Here is a 13,574-nt window from a genome sequence, read left to right on the forward strand (position 1 = left end):
GTGTGGGAACTCTGCCTGCTTGCAGTGCAGTGCATTTAATGCACCTGGATTCTAAAAATACACCTGAGAACTGGCAAGCTCTGTGGCCAAGCACCTGATTAAAGGATTTGGGTAGCAGGTGAAGGCCTCCGTGTAAGCATTGCAGTAATTGCAGGGTTTACATACAATGTAGTTTGGCAGGTGCAGTTATTGCTAATGGAACAAGGGGATCATAAGCAAATCTGTCACAGCGCTAACCTTTGGGTTATATTCATCTGTGGCAATTACGCTGCAGTTATAGTTGTAATTGCAGTGTAACTAAAGTGTAACTGGTCACTACACTGTACTGTGTGATTTATAACTTCCTACCAAGCAGGCACACTCCTCGACCCTGTTGGCCATTAAACAACATTGGGTGGGTTTCCATCTCAGCCTATCTTGTAGGCCCCCAAACCATGTGGAATTAATCACAAGACATGGGTGAAGCAGTTTATTTCCCCTTTCGTCTCTCCAGTATGCTACCCACTACAAGCTGGTGGTGATCAGGAAGAACGTCACCGATGAGCTGGGAGTTTTTAATGAAACGGTCACAGAGGAGAAGGTAAGAACCTCATCTTGGGGAACAGTGCTGCTACAAGTCGCTCTGGTCTGATCCCTGCTGCTAAGAACACAGGGAGCAGGTGAAATTGCTGTCATCCCAACCCCCTGTCAGAAGCTGCACACGGAGGCCTCTGCTTTACAGCAGAGCCAGAGACTAGGCTGGCCATACTGGATCAGTTAGTGGTGAGGCCCAGTTGGGGTGGGACCACCTAAATCCGCTAAACTGTTGTCTTTGTTTGGATTGGAGGCAACTTGGGGCTAAGAGTCCTGTCCAGGTGGGAACTCTGCAGCCCCACCCTAATCCCTCCTTGTCTGTGATTAGGACACTGCTGGTGCCTTCTCCATCGGCCTCTTCCCCATTGCTCAGGAATAGGACGTAATTGCAGGGACCTTCTTCATGGCCTGGACGTAGCAGTCTCCCAGAACTAGAGGCTTTGCATTCCGCTACGTTCCCTTCCCAGCCATGTCCAAGGAACCCCTGGGAGAGCTAGATAGGCCTCCTTAGTACAGACAAGGTACTATCTCCCAAAGATGAAGCCCCGTATTTTTAAAAATTGGATGGTGACTGATAGGCACATTCTAAGAACATGAATCCGAGAACAGGCCATTCTCACTGCTCCCCCTTGTCCTTGGTCAAGTGGTCGTGGAAGGTCTCTTTATTTATGACGCCAGCCTTCACAAATGCTATCCAGACCATCTCCCTTATTCCTAGAGATGCCACCCAGCATGGTCTGCCATGGAGGCTCATTGCTGTACAGACATCTGTTCAGTAGTGTGAGTGCTGGGCAGAGGATTGCAAAGACAAGACCCAGGCAATACGTGTGTCTGTGTCTCACAAATGCAGGGAGGTCACCTCTCCAGGTTCTCCAGCCTTCTTGGACCTTAAAGTACTGATGGCTAAAGTTCTACAAGGCTCTCGTTTCTTGCCAAACTCATGCCTGTCAAGCCTCTGCAAATAGCTAGAGCCTTTCTCTGTTCCCTGGCCTGTTGTCTTCTCTGAGCTACCTTGTTTCTCTGGTGACAAATGTTGACCTCTTTGCTCAGGTTCCCCTGGGAGATGAGGTGGAAGGGATGAACATCCTGGGTCTGGTGGTTTTTGCCATTGTCTTTGGGATCGCTCTGCGGAAGCTTGGGCCCGAAGGGGAGATCCTGATAAAGTTCTTCAACTCCTTCAATGAAGCCACCATGGTGCTGGTCGCCTGGATCATGTGGTATGAAAGGGCAGCTAGTTGCACCCATTGCGGGAGAAGGGGGGTGATTCAGTGCGGGGGGGGAGGAGGGGGCAGTGACTGGTAACTTGGCGATAAGGCTGTCTCCTGTAGTGCGTCGCCCTGGGCAGATAGCCAGAGCTGTTGGGGGTCGATGCAAAGGCCTGTGGGGATAATTATGGGGCTAGATGAGCCAGTGATGGGAATCTACCAAGCTGCTCAGATACAGCTGTGTGGCGATTCTGTGCTGTAATGGAGACCATTCCACTTGGCTCAGTGCTAATTCATTAACATGGAAACCATTCTACTAGGCTCAGTGCTAATTCGTTAACATCCTCACTCTGGAAGAGCTGGGCTCACTCTCCAGTACGTACAGTTAGTGCCTTGCTCTTAGGCCCTTCGAGAACTGGATGTGAGCCTGACTACAGAAAGGGAGATGTCAAGTGACTCGTCCAAGGTGGCACAGTCATCTGCAGAGCCACAAATAGAACCTGGCCCTGCTCTGCTGGCCTCCAGTCAGACACATGCCGGGGGTGTAATATTATACAGCAGATGCTCTTGGACACGGTTGTTGGCACTTTCTTTCCCAGTGTGCCAATATGCCAGGTGTAGCGGTCGCTATGCATTGGTGCTTACACCCAGTTCTGCCGCCTCCTTAGCAGCTGGACGTTCCTGTTATTTCTCCACTGTTGGAAGATGGGTAAATTACTTGCTGTATTGGAAATGCCATGGTGTAGTGTGAGATGGGAGTGGAAAGATCATGAGGGTTTTTTCCCTAGCTGAATGAGGGAAGCATTAGTGGGTCATGGGGTTCTTTGCTTCTGGAAGGGTCTGACGCTCGCATGTCTGGACTGGAAAGGGCAATAAATAGTATCCTCTGTCTGGGCTTGAGGAGTGGACAGTAAGGATCAGCAAAAGTCCTCCTGGCTATCGCTGGACTCCTTATCCACCTCTCCTGGGATCCTGCCCCGCTGAGTCCTCTTATTGTATTTGGACTTTCAGAAAGCCTTTGACAGGGTCCCTCACCAAAGGTTCTTAAGCAAAGTAAGCAGTCATGGGAGAAGAGGGAAGGTTCTCCCATAGATTGGTAATTGGTTAAAAGACAGGAAACAAAAGGGTAGGAATAAATGGTCAGTTTTCACAGTAAATACTGGAGTCCCCCAGCCGTCGGTACTCAGACTAGTGCTGTTCAACACATTCATAAATGATCTGGAAAAAGGGGTGATCAGTGAGGTGGCAAAATTTGCAGATGATACAAAATTACTCAAGACAGTTAAGTTCAAAGCAGACTGCGAAGAGCTACAAAAGTATCTCACAAAACTGGATGACTGGGCAGCAAAATAGCAGATGAAATTTAGTGTTGATAAATGCAAAGTAGAGCACGTTGGAAAACATAATCCCAACTATACATACAGAATGATGGGGTCTAAATTAGCTGTCGCCACTCAAGAAAGAGATCTTGGAGTCATTGTAGGTAGATCTCTGAAAACGTCAAAGTGCAGCTGCAGTCAAAAAAGAGAACAGAATGTTGGGAACCATTAGGAAGGGGATAGGTAATCAGACAGAAAATATCATCTTGCCACTATATAAATCCATGGTACACCCACATCTTGACTGTTGCCTGCAGTTCTGGTCACCTCATCTCAAAAAGGATATATTAGAATTGGAAAAGATGTAGAGAAGGGCAACCAAAATGATTAGGGGGGTGAAACAGCTTCCATACGAGGAGCAATTAGAAAGACTGGGACTGGTCAGTTTGGAAAAGAGACGTCTAAAGGGGGATATGAGAGAGGTCTGTAAAATCATGACTGGTGTGGAGAAAGTGGATAAGGAAGTATTATTTACCTCTTCACACCACACAAGAATCAGGGGGTCACCCAATTATGTTAATAGACAGCAGGTTTAAAACAAGCAAAAGGAAGTACTTCTTCACCCAACGTATAGTCAACCTGTGGAACTCATTGCCAGGGGATAGGTCCATTGATGGCTAGTAGCCAATATGGTCACGGGCACAACCCTGTGCTCCGGGTGTCCCTAAACCTCTGACTGCCAGAAGCTGGGACTGGATGATGGGATGAATCACTAGATAATTGCCATGTTCTGTTCATTCCCTCTGAAGCATTTGGCATTGGCCACTGTCAGAAGACAGGATATTAGGCTACATGGACCCTTGGTCTGACCCAGTGTGGCCGTTCTGATGTAACCTTCTCTCCTCTTCCAAGCAGCATGTGCTGGGCAGACTTCCTTCAGGAGATGGGGATTCCTCCTGACCTATGAGAGGTAGCATGAACTAAAAAAGGGATTGGGCCCAGATTTTGGGGGAAGTTAGGAGCTTGAATACCTTTGAGGATCTGGGCCTGGGAGACAGGACTTCTGGGTTCTCATCCTGGCTTGGCCACTGCATGCAGATCTGGGGCAAGACACTTAACCTGGCTTTTCCTATCTACAAAATGAGGATAATTGCCAACTTCTGGGAGGTGTTAATTGGCCGTTGATTGCAAATGGCTGGCACCATTGTCCTGCCATAGTGGCTGAGGGGGGTTTCCCTATCTTCACTGGTCTCTCCTGCCCTTAGGTACGCTCCCCTTGGTATCATGTTCCTAGTGGCTGGCAAGATTGTGGAGATGGAGGACGTGGTGGTGCTCTTCACTAGCCTGGGCAAGTACATCTGCTGCTGTGTCTTAGGGCACTTCATCCATGGTTTCATCCTCCTCCCGGTTATCTACTTCATCTTCACACGCAAGAACCCCTACAGGTTCCTCTGGGGCATCTTCACAGCGCTGGCCACTGCCTTTGGCACCTCCTCCAGGTATTGTGATGTTAGCTGCGGGCACAGGTGCTTAGGGGCTTGAGTAAATCTCTCTTAGGGAGGCTTCCATCAGAGCAGGGATGGCTGCTGAGCCTGGAAAGGAGAGAGAGTGGTAGAATACTGGGGTTGTTAGAAGATCCCTTCATAGAGTCCAAGGCTAGAAGGGCCCTCCAGCTTATCCAGTCTGACCTTGTCACCCCAACTCCGCCCCGCTGCTCGCACACTGAACCCAACAACCTATGTGTGTGATATAAGAACCCGAGACCGTGCTTGATTATGCTGAAAGTCAAGGAAAATACTACCTCCTCTTCAGCAGTCCTGGGCTGTTGCTACTCCCATTGACCCCTGCTGGGTTTTTGGTCACTCAGCAACTCTAACTGCCAGCTGTAGTGGTTTATGTTAACCTGCGGAACTCACTGCTGTATGATACTAACAAGTCTAGTATCTTTAAGAGTCAAGAAAAGGACTCAGGTTTTTCCAGGTAGTAGAATCATATCCTAGGGAGGCTGCACTAAGTAGGGCTCTCCATCCTTGGGCTTCAGGGCATAAACACTTCACTGGGGTCAGGAAGAAATTTGCTTCTGTTAAGTGAAGTGCATTCATTCTCCTGTGAAGCACCTGGCTTTGGCCGCTGCATTTAGACCAAGGAGGTAACAAACTTGGTGGGAGCTGTTTCCCATTTCTAGCATAGCTTGTGGGTGCCCTTCTCCCACAGGGAAGGTTGCTTATGGATCTATTAGGAAGTTCTACATTGGTCCCTCCCCGGGGTCGGGGGGGGCTGCTTCCCCTTACATACACCCCCGGCTTGAGGCCTCGCTGGGCTGGCGCATGAGTACTCACCGTACACACTCTAATCTCTCCGCAGCTCTGCCACGCTGCCGCTGATGATGAAGTGCGTTGAGGAGAACAATGGCGTCTCCAAGCACATCAGTCGCTTCATCCTGCCCATCGGGGCCACGGTCAACATGGACGGGGCTGCCCTCTTCCAGTGTGTGGCGGCTGTCTTCATCGCCCAGCTGAACAACATCCCACTCAACTTCATCCAGGTCATCACCATCCTGTGAGTGGGGAAGCCTCTGGCGTAAAACACTGAGCCACAGAATCTGCCCCACCCCGAGAGGTGGGCTGGATATTAGCCCTGGCTTACAAAGGGGCGAGTGGGGTCCTGAGGCACAGCGAGGTAATGGGACTTGCCAAGCGGTGGCGGGGCTTGGAATAGAACCCAGGAGTCCTGTCTCCATCTCAAATCACAAGACCATGCTTCTTGACTCCCAGGTTCTTGATCTAACTGCTAGGCCCCATTGTGTGGCCCAACCTGGCTGTTCCCCTTCCTCTTGCGGTTTTCTGCAGGAAACTGGGAATCTCCTGGCCGGCATCACATAGGAAAAATGTGGTCATGAGCTTGCTGCCAGGACCAGGAGAGATTCATGTGACGCTGGCTTATGGCAGGAAGTTGCAGGGTCAGGGTGGGTCATCGTCTCCGCTTCTGTTTTATAACTGAGCGCAGTGATGACTAGCTGAGCCCTGGCACTAACCAGTGCGAGTTACAAGGGTTAGTAGCTAAGAGGCCAGGACTGAAGGCTGGATGTCCTGCCTCAGCAGAACTCCCAGGTCTTGCCAGTCCAGGGGTTTGCCCCCCCGCCGTGCTCTTAAAAGGTGGCCTTCACGCCTGGGTTGTGTCTGCGTTTCCCCAGTGCAGATTCTGCTGGGGCACAAATGAGCTGTTGCCTTTGGATCTTTCACTTCACCCAGCTGTGCTGCCCCAACCCTGAACAACCCTCCCCACCCCCACCCCAAGTGTGGGCACTGAGTCAGACTGGGATATGTTGTTGACTCTGAGTGCAGGGCTGCACTGATCCATCCGGTACAGATCACACAAGGTGATGAGAGGGTCAGTGATCAGAGGGTCCCATGATTGTGCCATGGCTCATTAGAGCCGGATGCTTCCTCCTTGGTCGGGAGATGCTGCCCACGTTCCTCCCCAGCAGTGGGTGGAAGGGGAAGAGCTCGCTTTGTCCTTGGCTTTGCTGGCTGGCATGGGGCCTGTCACTGGCTGGTCGTGCTGCTGGGAGGTCCCTTTTCTGAGCAGTGCTGGCAGGTTATTGCCAAGCCCCCTGCTGGGGTCCTGCCTTGACCCTCAATTTCTGATCTGACCGTGCACCTCTGCTCTCCTCAAACCCGGCAATGTCCTCTGGGGCTGAACCCGCTGCCACTGGGCCCTGCCACACTGCACCGTGGCTGGGGAGTGCTGCACCACTGAAGCCCTGCCGACCCACACCCAGTCACTTGCCCCCCCGATCTTTACAGTGGCTTCCTGTCCCTGTGGGGATCTGCCATACAGAGCCCTGGCGCAAGTGAATGCAATTCCTGCTTTCCCCACGGCCCCTTTGTGCTGCTGCTCTTCTGTAACTTCTCTTGCTGCTGATCCCATGTGACTCTGTCCAGAAGCATCACCTTTGCGTGGAAAGAATAACTAGGAAGCTGCTAGCTCTGCCTGCTCCTAATTCTCCTCTCTCCCCGGGCGGGAATGGATGCGCTCTCTACCCCCTCATAGCGTCCTACGCTGTGCTTGCATCATCACCGTCTGTTGATGCAATTGAGGGGGTTGCAAAGGTGGTTCTCTGCCCCAAGAACAGCTGAGATCTCTGGTCTGACCCCCCACGTCTTGCCTTTGCATTTGTCAGGGCTGGAGAAAAGGCAAGGAGCAAGACTGAAATCTACCTGCATGTCCCCAGGAAACACGTATAGGCTCTTCTTCTGTGTGACAGTCCCACTCCAAGGTGTTTCTTGCATTCAGTCCTAGGAAGGATTGTGGCCTACGAGCACTAGAAAGGGAGATGGCTGTCCTCCTTTCACAGATGGGTGAGGACAAGGGGAAGTGACTTGCCCGAGTTAACTGAATTGGTGGCAGAGGCAGGATGAGTACCCACGCCCCTGCTCCAGCCACAACAGCACAGGAATGGATGTGTGTGTGTGTGCTGACACACCTCCGTTTGCCACGTACTCCTTAACTCAAGGATCATGTGGTTAGGGCACTACCCAAGGACTAGGGAGACCTGGGTTCAAGTCCCAGCTCTGCCACAGACTGAGACCTTGGGCAAGTCACTTGGCCCCTCTGTGCCTCAGTTTCCCCATAAGAGCCCTGTCCCGCCCCGCAGGGGGTTTGTGTGGTTAAGTGAGTTAGGTTGGGAAGCGCTTTGAGATCCACCAGTGAAAAGTGCTACGTCAGAGCGCCCCTGCTGCGCGGGTGACCTGTCTGACCTCTCTCTGCTCTGCAGCGTCACAGCTACAGCCTCCAGTGTGGGGGCAGCGGGGATCCCTGCCGGCGGCGTCCTCACCCTCGCCATCATCCTGGAAGCCGTTGGGCTGCCCACCAGCGACATCTCCCTCATCCTGGCTGTGGACTGGCTTGTGTAAGGGCAGGACAGAGGGGCAAAGACACTGACGCGGGTTGTACAGGGTAGAACAGACAGATCCGTCTGATGGGCTCAGTGGGTGCACCTGTCTGGAACAGGCCGGCTGGCTGGGTCTATGGAAATCCATTTCCTGGGGCCCCCCTGTGTTTCTGCAGCCTCAGCAGAGCAAGTTAAACCAGCTGAGAGCAATCTCGCACGGGGAGAGCCCTGGGCAAAGTGACCCAAGGCTGCACTCCCCATAGGCTAAGTCCCCACTTGGACGGGGCCGTTCCTTTGGCTGGCCCGCAGCTCAGCTTCTGCAAGGATACGGTTGTTGTGTTTGCCTGCCATGCAGCCTCCCCTGCTTCCAACGTGCAGTGCCACTTTGCCAGTGGGCAGCTGAAGCAAGGGGGTGTGTGGGTTAATCGCCAACGAGAGCAGCCTTTGGGGCAGATGCCTGCGAGGTTGCTCTTGTATGTAACCAGGCGCGGGAGGGGAGGAGGGAGGGTGGTGGGGGAGAGTGTCTCAATCATGGGCATGATCAGCACAAGGAGGCTGATGCTGGCTCGTCTCCAAGCTGAGCTAGGGAATTAGTTGGCCTGGTTAGTGGGCTCGGTGCTACTTCCCCATGTTTGAACACCCCAGGCCTAGCAGCAAAAAAGCCTGATTGAGTGGGACCAGCTCAGAGCAAATCCTAGGCTCTGAATGGGACGTGCCCTGGGGCACGAGGGCGTATCCTGTGGGGTGCAGGATTCCTCCTGCTCCAGAAATCCTCTGGTGGCAGATGCCACTGTCGTGCCAAGTCAGCATCCAGCCCAACAAGTGGTCAAGAGCTGCGGGAAGGGCTCCAGGTTGCTGGGCAGGGGCTTTGTGGCAGCACTGGGCTGCCATCTCCTGGTGGCACTGAAGCATCTGTCCCTGGTTCAGTGCTGGAGAGCAGTTTCTGACTCCCTGCTGTCACCTGTCTGCTCACCCACCAATCCTCCTGTGTTTATTCAGGGACCGCACCTGCACCATCCTCAACGTGGAAGGAGATGCTTTCGGAGCCGGCCTCCTGCAGGTGTACACAGAGAGGACGATGGGGAAGGCTGAAGCTGAGGAGCTGATGGAGATCAAGACTGAGGCCCTGGGTCCCAACAAGGTTCCGGGTGAAGAGGAGGGCTCCCCACTGATCAAGAGAGTTGAGCCCGTCCTGCTGGCTGCCGTTGGCTCCTGCGAGAAGGAGTCTGTGATGTAATCAGCGCCCGGAGCGTGGCCTTGGTCGGAGACTTTTCCTTTTTTAGGGCTCCTTTTTAAAGACATGTCAATTGGGGCAGAAACGGCCACTTCTGGTTTTCTTAAGCCTTGAACCCCCTGGGCGAGGCAGTCTCTGTGGCAGGGCTGATCAGCTCGAGACAATTCTGACACCCCTCTAGAGTGACCCCCTGCCGATCTGACTTGTGTTCAGGGAGCCAGAATCTTGGCTCGGTTCCCAGCCCCACCCCTTATTCCTTTTCTACGTCGATCCCATTCTCCTGATGCTGGCTGCAGACAGGACTGGGGCCTCTTCAATCACTCCTTGCCTCTGAGCCTCCGCTGTCTACCCTCCCACCCCTGCCCCCTTCCTGTTAATTTTCTGGACCAAGCAAGCACCGAAACTGGCCTCCTTGCGCTTTAAATGTGCTGAAGCATCCGGCATTTCTTGAACGACTGGTAACACCATTTTCTGTCATGCGCTCAGCTGCTCAAGTGGAGGCCAACTGGCTCGCGGACCCCTCCTGACCTCTGCCCTCTCCTTCTTGCCTGAAAGACTTGATATTCTAGCTTAGCCAGAGCTCCGGCTGGGGGTCCCTGCAAGAGATTCTTCCCCCTCCCCCATTCTCTCCATGTGGTTACAACTCGGTGGTGGAACAGCTTGTGCCTTTGTTTGTGTTGCTGTGGTGCAGTCCTGTCTGTCACGCTGGTCCCGGAGGAGCCAGCGCTGATGTTGGTGTGGAGTCGTGTGTCTGTGTCCCACAGTCTCTTGGTGTCCTAAGAACTGGTAGCTCCAGCCAGGCTGATGTAATTTATTTTGCTATTTAAATGATGCGAATTAGTTGGTGTCTCCAGAGTAGAGAGGAGGGAACCCTTAGACAGCACCAATGGACTGGAGGCTGCACGTGGCATCTACCATGAAAAGGGGATGGGACAGATCCTGGACTGATGGGGAAGCCTGTATGTCAACACCCCAGCTAGGCATTGCCTTAATTATTTGACTCCAAGCCCTGGTTCTTGGGCTGGACACTCCAGCCAAGGGTTACAGCTCGCTGCTGATGTGTCAACCCTCTGGCTTTTCAGCATAAGCTCTGACAGGCTGCGGTTCCTCTGGCCCCATTCACTCCTTAGCCTTGTAGACCCAGATCCAGCAGGGCTGTTCCGATGCCAGCTGGAACCTGCTGTTCTTGCCTGTGCCACGACCAGCCATGTGGGGCTCTGATCTGGGACTGTTCTCGGGGGCGAATGGCTTGTTCTGTTCTGGCCCCGAGCAAGCCGTTCTGGGGGCTGTCGGGCCCTGGTAGCAGCTAAGCTATTGCCCTCGGCCACAGCCTCAGTCCAGTGGGTTGGTCCGTTTGAATTTCTGCCATATCTTCCCCAAAGAGGCTTTGGGGTGAGGAATCGCAAGCGGGGGGATGGGTTAGCTCTTGGCATCAAGGTCCGATTCCGTTTTAAACAGATGGAGGGCAGGCAGGGAGAAGATACCAGACCCCTCTAAAGATCTGAGAGGGGAGGGTGTTTGCAATACTGGCCAGCTTGGGGCCAGGCCAGATCTTGGATGTGATTGCTTGCTCTGCTGACTCCATGTGCTGTTACCGACCCAGTGTCTCTGGCTGATTCCTCCCTAGGCCAGGGGGTGGGTGTGTCCGTTTCTCAGGCTGGCTCTTTAACGCTGGTTTTACTTGAGCTTTTGGAGGCCCTTCGTTTGCCCCTTAAGGATCCCTCAACTCAGGGCTGAGTCCAGGGTTCAATGGGGGGTGTTGGGAGAACCGAGACGTTCCTGGGAGATGCCGGGGCTGCCTAGTGTGCCATGTCTGCTTGCAGGCTGTGGTTCTCTGCTAAACCTCGGCTGGTGCTGCCTAGTTGGGAGAGCCTCGTCCTCTGGGCCGCCTTCCTTCTCTGAAGAAATCTGAGCTGCTAATCAGGCGGCCCGGCCTGTGCCGGAGTCTCACACCATCCACCAGGGTCTGGTTCCTGTTAGCAGCCCCATGCAGCCTTGCTTCCACCCAGGGCGCTCCTGCTGCCAGGCAAACGTGGGCAGCTGCTGTGGACTAGCTCCTCTCTAGATCACCCTCTCGAGCCAGGCCTCTCGGTGCCGAGCCACTCGCTGGTGAGAACAGGCTCTGGCCGATCCCTGTGTGAACTCCCTTTGCTGGGGGGGTCCATGCTGCTCTCGCTGCTGGGGACATTGGCACAAAACAGGCACTTCAGGGCCTCAAGTGGCCTTGTGCCAAGTGTTCCCCTGGCAGCTGTCTCCATGGCACCAACCGAGGGCAGACAGGACCATTAGTCCAGGTGAGGGAAGAAACCGGAGCCTTGGGTGAGCCGGCTCTAGAGGCACAAGCAAGTGGCTGCTATGCTGCCGGTAGTGAGACTGTCTTTGGGCTGTAGCATGGGCCTCTTGACCTCTGCCTTAGCTTCACAGTGGCCTTCAGCCAGCCTCCTTCCCGGGGGGGGGGGGGGGGGAGGAGGGAGGAGGCAGCTGTCCTTGGCTGTGCAGATAACCTAGGTTTTAGCCCGGCCACCTACAAAACTCTCTGGCCCAGTTTTCTTTAAGGCTGGGCCAGCTAGCACAGCTGGGGGTATCTGCTGATAGTCCTCCAAGGCCTGCCCACAATTCCCCAGAAGGATAGACCCCTTCTTCTGCAGTTGCCTCAGAAATAATCCTAGGGCATCCCAGTTCCAAGAACCAGCGGCTATGCCCCCCAGCCCACACATGCGTGTCGGATCCAGGTCGCAGTAATGCAGGTAGGGCTTTGCAGGGGCATGCTCCCACCTGGGCTAGCCTGTGCCAGCTGCCTATCACCTGCGTGACCTGGGCAGAGACTCCATCCCCTTTGTTCCAGCAGTGGGGTGAGAAAAGGCCCAATGTGGGGGATAACTGAATCCTGGGGGTGGTGATTTGAGGGACGTCCTGCACTGGAGTCTGAGCCCTGCTTAGGCCCGGTAGCTGCTATGGTGATATAGCACTCCTCAAGCACAGCCCATCTGCAGTCTTGGGTCAGTACTCACCCTGGATTTCAGGGGGTCTTTGCAGTCCCAGTCCCAGGGAGATGGAAGCACAATTTGAAGGAGGAGTAACTGTAGTGGCAGTTCTGTGATTCTCAGGCAGACTCTGCTGGGAGGGACTGCAAGTCTCATCAACTGTTTGGCTTGAAAGCCAGTCCTGGAGCGTAGGATTTTCATCTGCAGAAGGTACCTGTGCGTAGGAGGAGCAGAGAAGGCTGGCCCAGAGATCAGTGCCTGTGGGTGCAGGAAGGTTAGGTACAGGCCTGTCTGAATCTGCTTCAGGCAGTTAACCCCAGCCTTTTGGAAGCATGAGCAAATCCTTAGATTGGTGCTCGGGCTGAGATCTCCTCACTGCCCCTGAGGCGGATGGGGACGGGGATGCAGGTGCACGTCCAAAGTACACAATGCCAAAGGAATTGCTGGTAGGAGCCCTGCAGGGCAGTGCCGCTCTCAAGGGCGCTTGGTGGTGGTGGCGTCTGTCCTCAATGCTGCAATGGCTGTAACTAAAATGTTCACTCCTGACTGCGGAGACAATAAAAGAGACTGTCCCGTGGGTGTGTTTGTGCTTTGTATGCTGTGACCCTCTAAGCGTGGCCTAGAGAGAACAGGTGCGCTCTGCTGCTGTGGCTGGTCTGGGGGGCCCCGATATGGCCTGTACCAGGGCCCCCTTACCTTAGGCTGGCACTGGAGGTGAGGGGGAGCAGTGAGCTAACCCAGAGACGATGGGCATCACAGACCATACATGGGGGGGGGGGGGGGTCAATAAAGACAGCAGAGTAAAGAGCCAGATCCTAGCATGCGGAGGAAGCAGGGAACACTGGTTCATGCAGTCCCTTGGATATTGGACCAGCTGCCGATTGTGCCGTGGTTGGGCTTCGCTTCCTGTCTGTGGTGAGTCAGGCTGACCCAGCCATACAGCTCTCATCTGGTCCCGCCTGCTTTACCCCCACCCCGCGGCTGCCTCCCCTGGGGCTAGCCGCTGAGCCTTCGCTCTCCCCCATCCTAGGGAAAGTCAAGCAGCACAAGCACCCAGTGCAAGCAAGTCTCCGAGAGCTGGCACCTGCCTTGGCTGGCAGCCTCCAGGGGCCTGGCATCTGCCTCCATTCGCTTGCAGGGGCTTTGGCACAGCAGAGCAAGACAATCCTTAAACTGCTGGCTGCACCCTGGACGAGTGCGGGTGAAAGTTGGCGAGCAGGTGCCTGCACCAGAGACAAACGGCGCAGGGAGCACTGCCCTCGTGTACTTAGAGATGAATAAACATTGTTTTCTTTGTCTCCTTTTCTTTCCACACTCACTGCTTCCAACTCAGCTGTTGTCCTTTAAATACCAGCCCGATCCAGT

At 54.0% G+C, this 13,574-nt stretch overlaps 1 protein-coding gene across 2 annotated transcripts in view; it reads left to right on the top strand.

Moving 5' to 3' along the window:
* Window positions 1-12,786, top strand: part of SLC1A5 (solute carrier family 1 member 5) — a 34,425-nt gene extending 21,639 nt beyond the window's left edge. Inside the window, exons 3-8 of one of the 2 annotated variants that reach the window (XM_073321767.1) lie at window positions 494-580; window positions 1,624-1,790; window positions 4,363-4,596; window positions 5,462-5,656; window positions 7,875-8,009; window positions 8,991-12,786. In XM_073321767.1, coding sequence (XP_073177868.1) covers window positions 494-580; window positions 1,624-1,790; window positions 4,363-4,596; window positions 5,462-5,656; window positions 7,875-8,009; window positions 8,991-9,228 — 1,056 coding nt within the window. In that variant the 3' untranslated portion in view covers window positions 9,229-12,786. The remainder of the gene's footprint in view (window positions 1-493; window positions 581-1,623; window positions 1,791-4,362; window positions 4,597-5,461; window positions 5,657-7,874; window positions 8,010-8,990) is intronic. The other variant, XM_073321766.1, reaches the window with a different exon arrangement.
* Window positions 12,787-13,574: the final 788 nt, after the last annotated feature.

This window comes from Lepidochelys kempii, chromosome 23, assembly GCF_965140265.1.
Source record: "Lepidochelys kempii isolate rLepKem1 chromosome 23, rLepKem1.hap2, whole genome shotgun sequence".
NCBI classification, from domain to species: Eukaryota; Metazoa; Chordata; order Testudines; family Cheloniidae; genus Lepidochelys; species Lepidochelys kempii.